Source organism: Lytechinus variegatus, chromosome 18 (assembly GCF_018143015.1).
Source record: "Lytechinus variegatus isolate NC3 chromosome 18, Lvar_3.0, whole genome shotgun sequence".
Lineage (NCBI taxonomy): Eukaryota > Metazoa > Echinodermata > Echinoidea > Temnopleuroida > Toxopneustidae > Lytechinus > Lytechinus variegatus.
Window position 1 is genome coordinate 2,136,771 of NC_054757.1, and position 18,038 is coordinate 2,154,808.

Here is an 18,038-nt window from a genome sequence, read left to right on the forward strand (position 1 = left end):
CAATTAAAAAAGGAGGTTAGTCAAAACGTTCTTGAATATGAGTAAGGAAGCAACTTGTTCACTTCCGAGCAGTAGGACTCGTTTTAAAATAGCTTAGGAAATATGTGTTTCCTAAGCATGGTAAACACATATTGTAGGCCTATAGTACAATTTAGGTGCTCTAAGAGTTAAATTCTGAATGAGCTGCATTTGCTGGTAAATCATGCGCAGAGGATCTTTGTCTTTTATCCATTTCTACACTTTTCTTTAGATTTCAGTTTTAAGGCGGAAGGATCCCACCCTCCTGTGGATGCTAATATTTTGACTGACCCTGGGTAAATAGAATAATTACAAAAACAAAAATGATGTTTTAATATGAGATTTTTTAATGCCCCTTGAAAGTCCACCATCTTTCTCACTCTCTCCATCTTTGTTTTTATTCATTTTAACTTTCCAATTCTTTCTCTCTTGATATCTATAAAGTTCAGGTTCACCCTTTTAACTTGCACTATTCCAAGCCCCCAACCAATTGGCATCCACAGGAATGGGGGAGTGGGGCTTCCCCCTAGAAAATAAAGTCAAACAAAAGAAAAATGTGGAAAATAGAAATGGATAAAGACAAATAATCCTCTACGCATGTCTTACCTACCAATAGTTCATTCACAATTTAATACCTAAATTCTACTGAGTTTACCATACTTAGAAAATGCATATTTCCTATGCCATTTTTAAACAAGTCCCTATCGCTGGGAGTGAACGTGTTGCTCACCAGCACGAATTCGAAAATATTTTGATTGACCTGGGGCCCGTTTCATAAAACATTTGCCGCAGCGGCAACTCCCATTTTCTGCGGCAAATCTCAAAACAGCGGCAAATGACAATTTCTGCGGCAATATTTGATGCAGCTATTTGAGCTGCGTCAAATATTTGCCGCAGATACTTTCAGGGGCAAATGACAATTTCTGCGACAATATTTGATCTATTTGAGTTGCGTCAAATATTGCAGCAGAAACGGCTTTTTCATCAAAATATCAACAATTTGGAGGGCCTAACAACCATATTGCTAAAGTTTTTGATGATATTGAATTGATAAATTGCTTTTTGTCATTCTAAATAGAAAATACAGGTATTTTCACTCATTGACAAATAAAAGTAGATATTTATTGAATCACTAAATTTATTGAATTGAATTTACTGAATTTATTAAAGTCAAATTTATTTCATTAAATAGATACATAGGAACATCCATTGTGTTCCTGCAAATTTACACTTTAAAAAAGTATTTCTTTATCCTGTAAAAGAATGAATAATTGTCTCAGTTTGTCAAAGATGTTGCGTCATTGGCTTTTGAGTTTCAATTAGATTCATTTCATTATTCATAAGTGTTTTTTTGCTGCTGTTGGTTTTTTTCTGATGTGTTTGTTGAAACTCCAGCTGAAGCTGTGGTTGCTGTTAACGTTCCCGGAGTGTTTGTTGGACACCTTGATGTTGTTGAGGTTGCCAGTGTGGTTTTTGCATCTCCTGCAGAAATTGTTGATGCTGCTGTAGTTGTTGCTGTTGGTCAATGTAGTGTTACATCTCCTGTGTGTTTGCTGCTGTTTTTTGCTCCTACTGTGCATGTGATTGAAGTACCTGAAATAGTAATTAATTTATAATGCATATGAGCAAGATACTAAACTTATTCCTAATTTCAATTTCATTGTTAACCCTTAATAGAGTGGGGGGGGGGGGTGGAGGCACCTCTTGGTACTTTGCAAGATTTATCCAAATGGACAAGATCCTCAGGCACTCCCGGATGACCTACCAGAATAGCCTCACAGTAAGGTGTATTAACAGGATTTTGTACTCATAACATTCAGTTGATTTTGCATGAACTCAATTCATCAAATGAATGTAAAGGGTCTACCAGTAAAAAAAATTCTGTGAGCTTTTTCGGGTAATCTTTCTGAGTCCTTTTACTCCTTTAATGAAATATTAATAATAAAATACATGATGAAGTGAGTTTGACAGTTATTTGACATGTTGCATCTTATGTGCTAGTGGTGGGGTCAATCATTATAGAAATGCAGAATATACATGTACATGTACCAATTTGGCAAGAGAAAGCAAGTCACATTATCGACCAATGATTGATATTGGTTTGTTACTTTTGCAGCTGAAAAAAAAATCATCAACACCTCAAACTAAGAGTTTAATTCTAAAATTTGGATTCCTGACAAAGAGCAAATCAAGAAGACAAAAATCATTCAAATTGTTATTATGACTTACTTTCTATGCCAAAATGAATCAGAATTATAAATAAGTTTAACTTACGTTTAAATCACATTTCTAGGCTCTTTATCTGGCTCTTCAAACCCTTCAGTTGTTGATTCTGGCATGACTTTCTGATACTATTTTGTGTCCTTCTGGAACTGTGGACAAAACCTCACCTGAAGGAATAAATTAAAATTTTCAAAAAATGTTTGGCACTATAATTTTTTTTCTCACATGAATACATTACATGTATATCAAAAGAAAAGAAAAGGAAACTTCATTTGACTATTAGGTTTTTGTCAGGGGGGGGGGGTAAAGGGGTCAAGATGGGTCAATATGATGAACAAAAATGCAATAGTAAGTAATACATAAGGATCAATCTCTGGTTGAAAAACGTCACTTCATGCAATTATTCCTCATAATTCATCTTGCACACACATATACACATAGTGAGGATGGGTGAGAGAGAGCGAGCATCGTCATCGTACATGCAAAAAGTATTAAATCCATCACTGATGTATAGATGGGGGCCATGCCCCCCAGTCAGACTGCAGGTCCCAAGAGAGTGGCTTCTTTCATCCAAATGATATTCATGACTTGAGATGTTTTGTATATTTAATGAGCTTGACGCGGACCATAACACCTTTTCATTCGGTCATTGCTGCTCTAACTGTGCATCGAATTTCATGAATTTGGTACCATTGTAAAGAAGAAGAATCATTCTTTCATGTCATATGTTTGGATTTATTCAAAGATTTTGTAATATAGGTTCAAAGTTTGATCTAAAATATGCTATAAAATAAATATTTTCACCTGACAAAAGTTGCTATTTTCACACTTTATTTGTGTTTGAGCCCAAATGATTTTTATATCATGATAAAGCTGAATATGTATGCTTTGAAACGATATAGGTTTCAAAATAAGAATTGGTTTAATCGGGTCAAGATCACACTTCATTTGCCAAGTACATAAAGCAGTTTGAAAACAAGAATACTGCATTCTGATTGGTCAAATGGACCACCCAGTGGCAAATTCCAACGGTTCCAGTGCCATGGTTCGTAGGAAGGTCACACTTCCCATGTGGTAATCTCCTCAAATACCCTGTGCCTGTTGTTCTGTGAACCTTATCCAGCCAATCAGAACTCTGGATTTCATGCAAGTACAAAATTACAGAAATCTCGTATTGTACCTTAGTGGGAAAAGTGTGATCTTGACCCGATTAAAAGGTGCCGCATATCAAGAGTGGCATTGTGAGAAAGAAAAGAAGTTCAGCTTTATGGTGATATGGATATCATTGAGGCTCAAAATAAAAAGTTTGCACAATGTGCAAAAGAAAATGGAAGAAGAAAATTAAGTTTTGAGGCACACTTTCAGGCCAGAAATTTACTTATTTAACAAAATATTGTATACAAAATAAATGACCAATATGAAAGAGTAACTTTACTCTATCTGATAGTGCAATAATATTTAATTTAACTTGAGGTTAAAAAGTAATGCCAGTAGTTGCAGTAAACACTGATTTCATGAGAAAGTCTGGCTTAATTGTCAGTATATCATCGAGGATCTAGATTTGGTAAAGTTACATAAACTGAACTTTGTGAAATCTTGAAATCTACGCTGAAAAATGTTCACACTGAAGATCACCAACACAGATAGGCACACGTGGGACAGTGTATTATTATTGCTGGAATATGAGCTTATTTTGCTTATTTCTCAGCAATTACACAATTTCTTCCAGAATCCTTTGGCACATATTTTTTATTCATACAACACTTTGGGGTCATTATATTAGATTCTGTAAAAAGTCATTTTGAGATCGTTACCAATACTGGAATTTCTCTTTAAAACAGGTAAATTCTTAGACTCGAGAAAGAAAATCTCACGAATCACAAGATTTTGCAAGGATTCAGCCACGAGATGATTTGGATGTATCTGGACTTTTTGCTCATTAGCATAGGGACCTGCGGTCTGACTGCCCCCCCCCCAATGTTTAACGACCAAGAAAGAAAAGGAGAAAAAGAAAGAAAGCGAACGAGAAAGGGTGAAATAGAGAGTATTTACTGGATATTATTACGTCAAAATCTTTCCAAATTTTGATTTCTGTATTAAAAAGTTCTAAAATTTTGCACACTCCCTTCGCTCTCTTTGGAGAACTTTTGTTCCATTCGCCATATTTAGCCCTCTCAAAATATTTGGCTCATTACGCCACTGAATTCAATTGTAAGAATTTTATGTTTGCTTAATGTAGACTTAATCTAACCCTAATAAGACTGCCAGGGTATTTTGGAGGCAGGAAAGATGGGCGGAAGGGGAGTGGGGGCCCTCAAGATTGACCGTTAATTGCGCAATTGTGAAGAAATGCAAAATGCCTGCCACAGATGAAAAAATTGTATATTTGATCATTCTAAAATTATTTAGAATTATATATTTTACTAAATCATGCATGAAATTAGAATTTGGCTGGAAATCTATAAACACAGCCCTTGAAGTTTTGTTCAGACACATAAAAATTAATTGATATCAAATACCTTTCATATGTATTTTTTTCCTTTCTTAAGTATTTCTTTGTTTTTTTTACTTTTTTTATATTGTTGACAAAATTTTCTGATCATAAGCACAATGAAATTAATTGATTTTAATCAGTAAAAATAAACATTAACCGTATGATACAATTATGAATTCTGGCTAGAAACAGATTTTGCATTGGATTTGTCCATGAAATCACATTTTAGTGCAATTCTGACATGTGTAATTACACAATGCACAATGTTGCATAATTGCAGAACCGGGTACCCAGGTGTCACAAATTTTGTCTGAAAACTCATAAACTTTTTTTAAAAAAAGGCTTTATAATGACGCGGCACAATCTTTCACGTTGTGGATTTATCGTGAAAATTTTTGGGCTCCCACCGCCTTTTTAGGGTTAAATCAGATAGCACATCATGATGGGTTTTACTGATATTCATTCTGCAACCATATTTCAAAGACTATCCATCATATCTGACATTGATTTTTACCTGTGGCAGTATGTTAGTCTCTGCATTTCTACAACTGTGGCCAAATATTCTACTACTAGTTCATTAGATGGGCCCATGGCATTTTTCTTATTGTAGGAGACTGGCAAGCCCTGGCTTTGAAGTTCCTGGTATATCCTTCTCCAGCTGCAATATCTGGTCAGTTGAGGACTTGGGGGCTTTGTGTCAGGAGTGGTCTTGGTAATGGCGGTGGCAATGGTGATGGCAGTGACAGAAGCAGACTTGGTGGTGGTGACTGCAATTGCAGCATTGTTGATGGTGGTATATGCCTCATCACGACCAACATTAGCTCCTGCTGCCATGCTGCTGGTCTCCATCTATTATGTTTTAAATAGAATAAAACATTAAAACAATTGATTATTAACACATCAACTTCAGAACACTAGCATATTGATAATAAAACTTGTAGATTAGCAGTCAAAGCATAAAATGAACTTCCACAGAAGACTACATGTACCTTCTAATAGAATTTCAGACCACCTTGAGGATGTTATGCTCAAAGCAAGGTTTTTATTTGACAACATTGGTCAGAGGGACATGGATTTAAATGTCAGAATACAACTGGTATCATTGGTTGATCAATCATACTGTACAATACCCCATTTAGATATATGTTGCTGTTATCTTCCACTTTACCCCTCTTAGATTTTTGGCATTGAGTAGTAGTCCCAGGGAAGGTGCTGAAGACTTTGGTACAGGTGTCTTTGCAGTATCTGGGAGGTTGCTTGCTGAATCTAAATGACTTTCTTTCGAGGGTTTCCCTGGTTTGTGTGCATTCTGTACGAGAAGAGTGAATAAAAAAAAAAACATTAAAAAAGAAGAAAAATTGAATAAACCGAGATGCAAGAATGAAAAAATGACTTTAAATTTGTCAAATTAATATTCAATAGTACATTTAGAATAATATTTGTTTAGAAATGAATCCTTTTCAATGGACTTGCAGCAAAATAAACATGTTTAAATATTCATGATGATTTATTAACCCTATCTGGCCCCAAAGGAGGAAGGGGGGGGGGTCTTAAAGGGATGGTCCAGGCTGAAAATATTTATATCTTAATACATAGAGTAGAATCCACTGAGCAAAATGCTGAAAATGTCATCAAAATCGGATAACAAATAATAAAGTTATTGAAGTTTAAAGTTTAGCAATATTTTGAGAAAATAGTCATATCATGAATATTCATTAGGTGGGATGATGTCACATCCCCACTTTCCGTTTGGTTCATAAAATCATAATTTTTTCATTATTTCATACATGTGTAAATGATGTGTCTCCATTATGATGAAATAAGTTTCAGCAATTAATATCTAATGTACTAAATCAGTTGTCAATCCAATTTTTCTAGTTCTTGGAGGATAAAATTTAATAAACATAATTTCATATAATAAAATTCAAAAGAACAATTTGAGATGTGACATCATCAGCCCACCTAATGAATATTCATGACGACCGTTTTCACAAACTATTGTTATAAACTATCAAATTCAATAACTTGATTATTTGTCATCTGATTTTGATGAAATTTTCGGCATTTTGCTCAGTGACTTCTACTCTATTTATTAAGCTACATGTATAAATATTTTCAGCCTGGACCATCACTTTAATAAGCCCCCCTCCACATGTTTTGCAATAATTCCACAGTTAGAAACATGTCCTCATATTTTTTTGTTGGTCAAGTCTCGCAGAAGTTTAGGGACCAAGTTTGCGGCATCCGGATACGCAGTAATGCAACAATGTATGAGTTCATGTCGGACCTAGAATTGCTCAAAAACATTATTTTTCTTACAAATCTAATCCAATGGAAATTCTATTTTAAATCATAAATGACAAATGCATCATTATTCTTGCACTTATTGGTTGAAATTATAAAATCTTTGCTTTGTCTCAAAATATTATATCTATATTTTGATATTAATAGATGCTCTAAGATCTTATCTTTGAAATGGCATTTAAAAAATAAATTCATGCTTGAGCGAACACGGGACGTTTTATACTTTTAGACTTTTGGCTAATCAGCAGACTTATAATATATTCATTATCTTTGCCATAATTTTCGAAAAATGCTGTCAAATTTCACTAATAAATTTATTCATTTACCTGAATTACATTGGTTTTAATTTGAACTTCTTTTACCTTTGAATTTTGCTTCATAAGTAAGAAGAGACTTTCTTGTCAACCCAAGTGAGAAGATTTGCATTTTTAATTGGGAGAATTTGTAATCATTCAAATCCTTTTTATTATGTGAAACAAATTATGTTATGGTACCTTTGATAATAATTATGTGAAACAATTTATGTAATGGTACCTATAAAAGACATGAATCCTATTTTCAAGGGGTCATTGAATCCTTCACCAAGTTTAATTATGTGCTTGACAGGACAAACAAGAAAATATTCATGTCTTTCAATGGCAATGGTGTATTGAGTCAATTTTGAAGGAGCAAGATATGGCAGATCAGGTAAAATGCATTGAAAAGTTGTGAAGCGAGCAAGCAAAAATTTCCAGTTTTTACTAAAATATCCAATTTTGTGATTTTGACATAATATTCAGAATAATATCATATTTCACTTTCTATGTTTTCTGTTATTTTTCTTTCCACTTTTTTCCTTGGTCATAATTTTGTATTGGGAGGGGGGGAGCACCCCGAGCCCCCACCCCTCAGTATGCCACTGTTCAAAGGCATCATAACCTTTGCAGAACACAATGAAAGGATTTAAAAAAAAAACACTCTACCATAATTTGTTTTTAAAAAATGTTCTTGCCTAAGGAATATTCAAAACTAAAAGAGAACATATTAAAAAGGAACAACACCACAACTATCCAAATAAATAAGTAGATTTGGAAATGAATTTTGACTGCATAATTCGAAAATTATGGCAAAGATAATGAAAAGGTTAAGAGGAATTCTGCTGATAGCAAGAAGTCCGACCATCATATTATGCCATTTTGGCGCAAGCTTCCTTTTTTACCCCAGACAAAACAAAAATTTGTGTTTGCGTAAGCACGAACAAAACCAAATTATTTTAATAGCATTTGAAGGATAAGACTCCATAGCATGTATTGACACCAAAATATTGAGATCATAATTTGAAACAAAAATTTTATAGACTTTTCAAATCTATCCCATTTTTTCATACGCACTGTAGAACTTGGGAACTTATTTAGAGATTTACTTAACTGTACAGCAGAGAATTCTCTATTTATGCATAAAATAATTTATCAAAAATGAATTTTAATAAATTATGAAAAATCAGCAATACACCCTTAGCTTTGCAATTTCAAAGAAGCTCATGCTAATTATGTAGGGCTAAACCAAATTTTTAATTTGTTTGATCATTTAGTAAGCGTTAACTTAAAATACACAGTCCCCTGGTACACAGTATAGGCCGAGGTCCATGGTGACCCTAACGAATAGGATAATTTTCATTTCTCTTTGGCTACTGAGAATGGAATATTCAAAACATTGTTCTGTCAAACCAAAGGTAGATAGATAATACAGAGATTATATTTCTTTAAAACACGTATGATATAGATCTACTGTACCTTCTGATGACGAGGCGGCAAATTAAATGTGGTTGGGACAGCATCCTGTCTTAGACGAATCGTTTGCCCAGTCCTGTCAAAGCAAGCATCTTCAAAATGATCAGAACAGAGTACAGAGCTCTTGGAGGAATTCGATGAAGCTTGCTTCATATTGACCATCCATACTGTGTTACAGTACCAGTTCAGTCCAACGGCTGAATGGGAATCTGCAGCAAATGTAAACACATGTCATGAAATCAATTATATATAATTAAGAAAACTCTAGGCCTACTCAGCAGCGGCCCGTTTATCAACACCTGGACAAGTGAGTCATATTTATCTACCACCACAGAGTTAGTTCCTATCTTTAGGATTTTTAACAAGAAATAATCCATTAATAACGTTATATTGAGACTATCGGTAGAAAGTACAAGAGATGTAGCCTTAATCACATAATAGCATAATTTTCAAAAAGTTAAATTATGATAAAACTTGCAATTATTGTGATAAATCAGGAAATACATCCAATCAAAAAATAGCAGAGCCAAAACTAGAACTAAAGCTTCGGTCTCTGTTAAAGGGGAATCCAACCCAAATAAAAACTTGTTCTTAGGGGAATAAGAAAAATCAGTCAAGTTGATAGGTGAAAGTTTGAACACTATCTGACAAATAATAAGAAAGTTATTTTTAAAGTTGTGAATATTGGTAATCCCTAGATCCACGAGACTGCAAATTGGCCACATATGTGATGTCACAGTGATGTAAGGCAAGGACTACTCTTCCATGTACTCCAATACATAAAATGGCTAATATGTCATTTTTTCAAATGTTTTACTTCAAATTTTTATTTTTCTTTCACATGAGGACATAAAACAATATACTACCAGGGTTATATTTAGATTACTGCCCCAGGGGAAGGGCAGTTAGGAGAAAAACACAAATCCCTGATAATTAAGTACATGGCCTATGGGAAAGTTGTCCTTGCCTCTTGTCATAATTTACTTACCCAGTTGCCACTTTGAAATCTACATAATCATAGGGATTTCAATTTTAAAGCAGCCATAACTTTCTTATTGCTGGTCCGATTTCTTTCAAACTTTCACCATTCTGTTTTATCTAATTTTCTCCTTTCCAACACTATATTTTATGACCAAGGCTGGATTCCCCTTAAGTGTAAAGGCATCTGGCCGAGCGTTGTTGGAGCGGTCGTGGAGCGGAGAGAAAAAAAAATCATCACGCTCGCTACCGTTTACCATTTTCAAGTTCGATTTGTTTTTTTGTTTTCGATTTTTCCCCCATTTTGAGAGAAAAATTCTACCCTCTTTCCCTACCGCTCCAACAACGCTCGGCCGGTGTGACCATGCCTTTATGTTGGTTGTTCAGCTGAATTTCGTTGGCTTCACTCACCAAATACAGAAAAAGATATAAAAATACTCCTCGAGACAGAGGGCTGCCAGCTGTCTACTAAAGGCAAAACATGCATCAAACATAATTAAACCATGCAGACTTGGGGATTAAAATGCCGAGAAAAATGAAATCATCACTAATTCATTTTGAACATGACTAAAAAACAAGGCAAAAGCAATTTTTGTCTCGCCCACTTATGAAAATAACCAGAAATATTGTGATTTGCGAGGGCACGCAAGAATTATATCGAAACTTCATTGTGAAATTACTGGGATGGAATAACACTTGTCATACCAGCCTTGCACGTAAACTTTAATATTGACCTGAAAATGACCTTTGACCTTACCATGTGACATCCGACTGCAGCATAAGTCTGCAAGTTTGGTTGAAAAGTGACTTACGGTTGCGGAGTTAGGTGTCATAAGAGAGTCTTGCATGTAAACTTTAACCTGTAAATGACCTTTGACCTTTCCATGTGACCTCTGACTGCAGCATAACATGCAGGTCCCCCAAGTCCATCTACCATCCAAGTTTGGTTGAAAAGTGACTTACGGTTGCGGAGTTAGGTGTCATAAGAGAGTCTTGCATGTAAACTTTAACCTGTAAATGACCTTTGACCTTTCCATGTGACCTCCGACTGCAGCATAACATGCACGTCCCCCAAGTCTATCCAACATCCAAGTTTGGTTGAAAAGTGACTTACGGTTGCGGAGTTAGTTTTCATAAGAGAGTCTTGATGTAAACTTTGACGTTGACCTGAAAATGACCTTTGAACTTATCATGTGACCTCCCACTTCAGCGTAACATGTGCAGGTCCCCCAAGTCCATCTACTGTCCATGTTAGGTTGAAAAGCGACTTACGGTGTGGAGTTAGGTGTCATAAAAGTGTTGCATGTAAACTTTAACGTTGACCTGAAAATAACCTTCGACCTTACCATGTGACCTCTGACTGTAGCATAACATGCAGGTCCCCCAAGTCCATCGACCATCCATGTTTGATTGAAAAGTGACTTATGGTTGCGGAGTTAGGTGTCATAAAGAGTCTTGCATGTAAACTTTAACCTGTAAATGATATTTTACCTTACCATGTGACCTCTGACTGCAGCATAACATGCACGTCCCCCAAGTCTATCCAACATCCAAGTTTGGTTGAAATGTGACTTACGGTTGCGGAGTTAGGTGTCATAAGAGTCTTGCATGTGAACTGTAACGTTGACCTGAAAATGACCTTTGACCTTACCATATGACCTCAGACTGCAGCATAACATGCAGGTCCCCAAGTCCATCTACCATCCAAGTTTGGTTGAAAAGCGACTTACGGTTGTGGAGTTAGGTGTCATAAAAGTGTTGCATGTAAACTTTAACGTTGACCTGAAAATGACCTTTGACCTTACCATGTGACCTCTGACTGCAGCTCAACATGCAGGTCACCCAGGTCCATCTACCATCCATGTTTGGTTTAAAAGCGACTTACGGTTGTGGAGTTATGTGTCATTACAGGTTTGTGACGGACGGACAGACGACATTTGGATCCCTTAGTCTCGCCTTCACCTCTGGTGGGCAGGACAAATATGTCATACGGACGTTGAGATATGCCGCGAGAGCTTTTCTCGAAAGGGTGGGTTGAGGAGGAAAGTCAAACAAAACACACCTTTTCGGGACAACGGGGGAACTTTCCATGAAAGGCTGCATGTGTTTAATATTTTTTCTGAACCAATCGTTTCTATGAAAATTAGTCTTGAAATAACAATATAACAGTAATATAGACACTAGACAGAGGTGCATAGATGGGGGGAGGCTTGGGATGCTCTCCCCCCCAAAAAAAAAAAAGGGAAAGAAAAATGAAATATAACATTTTCTGAATATTTTTATGTCAAGCTACAAAATGTGATTTTTTTTAATGAAAAGCTTGCTCGCTCACAACTTCTATTGAATTTTGCCTGATATGACACATCTGACTCCCTCAAAATCTTGGGCTCATTTTGTCTCTGATTATTAGGAGAAAAAGAGAGCTTGCAGTTTTTGTGATTCTGAATAAAATTTCATATTAATGAAGTAATTCAGGACACAAAATAATTACACAAAGCCATATGGAATTATGAGAAATAGTAAACAAATATATCAGGCTTTGAGAAAGTATAGTTGAATTATTTATCCGAGGTTGGTCTGACAATCACTTCCTGAGGGGCGAAGCCCCGAGGGAAATATAGTAGTTTTGCCAGTCCAACCGAGGATTAATAATTCCCACTATGCTTTCGAATGAAACGCCTGATATATTTGTTTTTTATCCAACTTTTTTATAATTTATAACCAAAATCTATGTGATGAGCTTGCAAAGTCCGGTTACTTGAGTTGAATTACCTACTTTTCTCTGAGCCATCGTGCTCAGCAGAACGCAGATCAGTGCCTGTGCCGACACATCGCTGGACTTGCCCGGGAGAGAGAGCGCGCTGGCCGGTGTGCCTGAGAGTTTAGCTAGATCCAGTTTTGTGAAATAATGATGTCAGACCTCGATATACTAGTATCCAAAAATATATCGAGGTATGACGTCAGAGTTGATATTCGGTCACATGATGCTACTTGAACCAATAGTACTATACATGATTTACTCTATGTAGGATATAATGTATTCTATTCTATAGGCGTAAGTATTTGCATAGAAGTGTGATGAAACAAATCAGTGGCGAAGTGAGCCAAAGTTTTGAAGGGGCTAGATATGAATAATTGGGCAGATCTTTTTTTTGTGAGCGAGCAAAAAAAATAAAAATATTTAACTTTATAAATATCCAATGAAAGCATAATATTCAGAAAAAATATATTTCACCATTTTCTTTTCTACTTTCTTGGTCATAATTTATTTTTGTAGGAGAGGAGAGGGGGCAAGCGCCCGAAGACCCCCTCGCCTCATCTGTGCACTGAAGAAATTACTTTGAAACTGACTTTCCTTTGCAAGCTGCTGGATAATCTTTATATAATAGTTACCATGCAAGGACGGCTGCACTGCCGAGACTATTGAAAATAAATACATGAAAATGCGCAAAATTTGTGTTTTCCCTTCTTTCCTTCCGTTTTGTTTCACCTGCATAGGAGAGTAAAATTATATTATAGGCGCTGTTTTTCTGACGGTGGCGGCATCAACACCAAATCTTAACAAAAGGTTGTGTTTTTTAAATGAAAACTTAGAAACCTAGTTCATGAAATTTGGGCATAAGGTTAATCAAGTATTGCTAAACGTCCTGCCTGAGTTTCAGGTCACTCAGTTGTTGTGTGTCCGTACAGGTTGTGTGTCCACACGATCAATGTTAGAAAGTCATTTGAAAAAAGTTAGAAGCGAAGTTTCATCAAATTTTAGTACAAAATGTTGGGAAATATAAAGAACAAAATAGAAGATGATTACAAGTATTGAATTCATATTTTTAGTGTAATCCAAAGACAAAAAGGAAGGCTTCAAAAAGATTGTTTACATTCATAATTCCGAAGCTTCGTTATTCCGAAGGTTTGGATATTCCGGAGGTTCGTTAATCTGAAAGCGAAATAAGGTTCGTTGTTCCGAAGGTCGGACGATCCAAAAATTGAAATGACGTTCGTTGTTCCAAAGGTTCGTTAATCCGAAAAGGAATAATGAGAGTCATAATTCCGAAGGTTCGTTAGTCCGAAAAAAAATGAGGTTCGTTGTTCATTTAGTTTTTTCGGATTAACGAACCTCATTTCGTTTTCGGATTAACGAACCTCATTTCGTTTTCGGACTAACGAACCTTCGGAATTATCACTCATTATTCCTTTTCGGATTAACGAACCTTCGGAATTACGCCACAAATGTTCGGATTAACGAACCCTTTTTCGATTTAACGAACATTGTGGTTCAGGCAATAATGAATTCACATGTTTTGGAATTACGAACCTTCTGAATTACGAAGTGTAACCAAAAGATAACATGTCCGGACACTGGACCCCCTCCTATATTAGTTTTGTTTTTAAAGATCGTGATGTTCCATGAGTTTTATATTTCCCCATAAAATCCCACCTTTGTCACTCGGAATATCAGATCGACTTAACGGACACGATGTTCAGCCAGATGGAGTGTATAGTAGTGGTGGTGAAGTGGAGCCGGCACAAACATCGCTCAAAGTAACTAAACTTGTACTAGTAATGAGTGGGGCTAGGACCTAGGCCAAACATACTTAGGCTACCACAACAGGCGATAGGCTTTCTTACCCCTCCAAAGATAACTTCTTAAATTGGAGATAAAATTTTACCTTCTAGGGTGACCTTTTCTTGGACTTGCCCTATACCCTGTACCATGAACCGTTTTGGCAGTGGATATCTAAGTCAGTGGGTCGCGCATGGGATCTCATTCTCACTTCTGGTGTCCATACCACATGATTTTTCTGTGCGCGGTGGCGCATCTTTGGGCCCGAGCCGAGATAGGCCTCGACTCTAACATTAGAGTCTACGGACAAGCCCAACTCATAGTCAAGGGTTCATTACATGCAGAAACAGATCTAGAGGGGGGGTTGCAACCCCCCCCAAAAAAAAAAAAAAATCTGGGGACCATTTTTTTTAAATCTTATCTTTTTTAAAAAACTTGTAATTTTATTTTATTCTATTTCTATGTCTTCATTTAATTTATTATTATTATTTATTTGGGGGGAGGGTTGGGCGAACAAATGTCACATAGTCCTTTTTGCCCCCCCATCAGCTTTTTTGAGGACACGGGCCACCGCGGAAGTGACAATCTAGGCCAGGGTTGCCGATTCTCATCCCCAAACAAAAATCCCCCCATTAAAAAAAAAAAAATGGGGGATTGCAACTTAATTTTACAAATTTTCATGGGGGTTAATTTGGCAACGACCTCTATATCAAAAATAGTGGTGTTTTAGATGCAAGGAAACGCCATTTTCACACACAGATTTTCAAAAATTTTCCCTACGTGGGAGGGGGACACCCCCCCAAACACCCTCGCTTGCTCCGCTCGGTTGGACTCGGTCGCTACGCTCCCTCACATACCACCCCAACCCCCCCTTTATAAAAGCTGGATCCGCCCCTGACATGCCACAGCGCACAGAAAAACCAAGCCATTACTTAGAAGTGGTGTGTTTAATGCCTTATGGACGTGGACATCACTTGCAGAAGTGGGATCGCAGCAAGCCAGCATGCGCGACCCACTAACTCATTAACTGTCAATTCGAAATCCACTGCCAAACATGGTTCAATGGTTTAATTTACCAGTATTAATACTAACCTCGCAATGCGTGTGGGTGCCCAAGCTAAAGCTGTTTTTAATAATCTAAAAATAAAATCACGTCAATCACTGACTCAGACAGTCAATAATTATATAAAATTTGTCATCCAATGAAGTTTCCAATTTCAACATGCATTTTGCTCTGAGTCAGTCTGAGTATGAATTTTACACCATTAATCAAAATCTAGGCCTAAATATCAGCCTGTATAATTCATTACCATTTTAGGTGTGCACAAAAGACCAATCCCCCCTGGCCTGGCATGGGCATGGTCGACTACAGTAGGACCCTACACAAACTTGAATACACGGGACTATAAATTGCACAGCTTCTTGCAAATGCAAGTTTGGCAACGACTAACGAATTCCCATTTTGTTTTCAACGTAATTTTGAAGTCGAAAACATAGCTAAACTTACGAATGCAATGTCCGTCCACATTCTACCAATTAGAGAAGTTGTTTGCAGCTCTCGTTGACATGAATAACGTGCAAGCTAAACAAGAAAGGTTCACCAACATGCCGACCTGTGAGTGTGACCGTCCCGCGCCCGGATATCGATCGAGCGAAGATATCGGCTTGAGCAAGGTGCAGCCAATCAGCGACGATCTCATATTCCCTGCCAGAAAGAGGAGACAGAATTATTTTACATGGACGGAATTTTTTGTGATGTGACACAAAATCATTTTGTCGACGGAATTTTTTGTGATGTGACACAAAATCATTTCGTTGACGGAATAAATATTTGCATCGCAACGAAATGAATTTCGAGGACACAATTTTATTTCGTCTCGAGGAAATTGATTATAAGTGTGACACAAAATAAATTTTGTATACGAAATCAAACTGCATCATGACGAAATGAATTTCGTTGGAGTGAAACACATATTTTCCTACAGAATTTTCCTTTGGACAATTGGGGTGCTATTTCGTTAGATCAAAATTCATTTCGTGTGTACGAAATAAATTTTGTGGACGAAATTACATTTCGTCTCGACGAAAATTTATTTTGTGTGACAAGAATAATTTTGTATACGAAATAAAACTGCGTCATGACGAAATCATTTTCATACGAACAAAAAAACTTTTGTGTACGGAATGACGTGAATTGGACGGAATTTACCATCGGACATTTGGTGCGCCATTTTGTATGGCACGCCAAATGAAGTTTGTGGACGCAATTACATTTTGTCTAAACGAAATTTATTTTGTGCATTTCGTCGAGACGAAAATGATTTTGTGTGACACAAAATAAATTTTGTGTACGAAATTAGAAAAGCGTCATGACAAAAAGATTTTCGTCTGAATAAAAAACACATTTTGTGTACGGAATTGCTTGAATTGCACAGAATATACTGGCGTACACTTGGCACGCCATATTGCTGGGCTGCGGGCTATATAGATGAATGAATAACTCACTGCATGCGTGGTTATAATTATTATAATTATACCCAGAGTATCAGTCGCGTATAATGTATAGTGAAGGAAATATCTCCACAATCGTGGGTAGTCCTATATTAACGGAACTATATGATTATAAATGTCCTGAGTGCTTTATCTATTATGAGGTTAATGTTATTTAGGAAACAACATTTATAAAGCCGCGCATATACAAACTTGATATGCCGGTGATAAACTATCAATTGAATCTTCTCAACTGAAATTAGATTTCCATATAAAGGTCTGTAAATTAAAAGCATACTTATGTGTATTTGTTTGTAAAATGTTTTCATAATCAATACATATATGGCTATATCAGGCTATGTTACTTGAAGTTATTCACGCTGCCCTTGACTGTTATACAGTGATTGCATGTTTATTGATGTTCTGACTTTTTTTATTTTCTTTATCCCTTTATCCCTTACCTTTTTAATTCGTTCTAGTTTTATTCTGCTGTGAATATGAATAAATGTGCTTTTCAGTTGTTTATCCCCTATCAGGTAATAACCACATCAAAAAGATAAATCTTTTATTGAAAAAATAAGGAAATAATTAACTGCTAAATAAACAACTGAAATGGCAATAGCAATAATAATAATAATGATGATGATGATGATGTGTAGAGCATTGTGGCCAGTGGATTAATCTTCGGACTTTGAAACAGAGGGTCGTGGGTTCAAATCCCAGTCATAGCGCCTTCCCTTCAGCAAGAAATTCATCCACTGTGCCACTGGCGTAAATCCCGGGGGGATGGGGGATATATCCCCCACTTTTCGAGAAGGGGGGGGGGTGGCCTGTACAAATATCCCCCTCCCACTTTTTAAGGAAGAAATGAAAAAAAAATCACAAGAGATAATTGTTTTATTGGTGAAAAATTCATCCTAAAATACCGCTTAACAAAAAAACAATATATCATTGAATCATAAAATGCAAATAAAGAGCCAGTTCACCATTTCCAAACGAAATACTTATGGTCTTATTATAACATTGAAGAGAAACCCCCGTTTCTTCCAATTCATCGATGATAGGGTTTTGGGGGAAGGGATTAAGATGGAATGTCAAAAAATTTTGAATGTAATCTCTAATAAAACCATTAAACCATCATGGGGTAAAAAAGATAATTATATCGGAGGGGATATTTGCCATATGGACATACCTTGGCGTA

The 18,038-nt window shown here is 36.4% G+C and overlaps 1 protein-coding gene across 4 annotated transcripts; it reads right to left on the bottom strand.

The window, feature by feature from the left end:
* Positions 1-1,397: 1,397 nt before the first annotated feature.
* LOC121431860 (THAP domain-containing protein 5-like) lies at positions 1,398-16,059 on the bottom strand. 4 transcript variants are annotated; one of them, XM_041629631.1, is made up of 6 exons: positions 15,855-16,059; positions 8,812-9,017; positions 5,904-6,044; positions 5,250-5,584; positions 2,293-2,408; positions 1,398-1,611 (listed from the first exon to the last, which is right to left on the bottom strand). In XM_041629631.1, the coding sequence occupies exons 2-5, from the start codon at positions 8,968-8,970 to the stop codon at positions 2,405-2,407; spliced, it is 639 nt and encodes a 212-aa protein (XP_041485565.1). In that variant the 5' UTR covers positions 8,971-9,017; positions 15,855-16,059; the 3' UTR covers positions 1,398-1,611; positions 2,293-2,404. The 4 variants fall into 4 exon arrangements, with proteins under 4 accessions (XP_041485565.1, XP_041485564.1, XP_041485566.1 ...); XM_041629630.1 differs by lacking the exon at positions 15,855-16,059 and adding an exon at positions 14,454-14,703; XM_041629632.1 differs by lacking the exon at positions 15,855-16,059 and adding an exon at positions 12,563-12,748.
* Between the last annotated feature and the right edge of the window lie 1,979 nt (positions 16,060-18,038).

Bases quoted from the DNA above. Each gene is read 5' to 3' on its own strand.
- LOC121431860 (XM_041629630.1), bottom strand. From the start codon at position 14,499: ATGGTACAGGGTATAGGGCAAGTCCAAGAAAAGGTCACCCTAGAAG. The intron at 6,045-8,811 runs GTACAGTAGATC...CTTCTCGTACAG, and splicing joins TGCCGCCTCGTCATCAGAAG to AATGCACACAAACCAGGGAA. The intron at 5,585-5,903 runs GTAAAGTGGAAG...AAAACATAATAG, and splicing joins ATGCCAAAAATCTAAGAGGG to ATGGAGACCAGCAGCATGGC.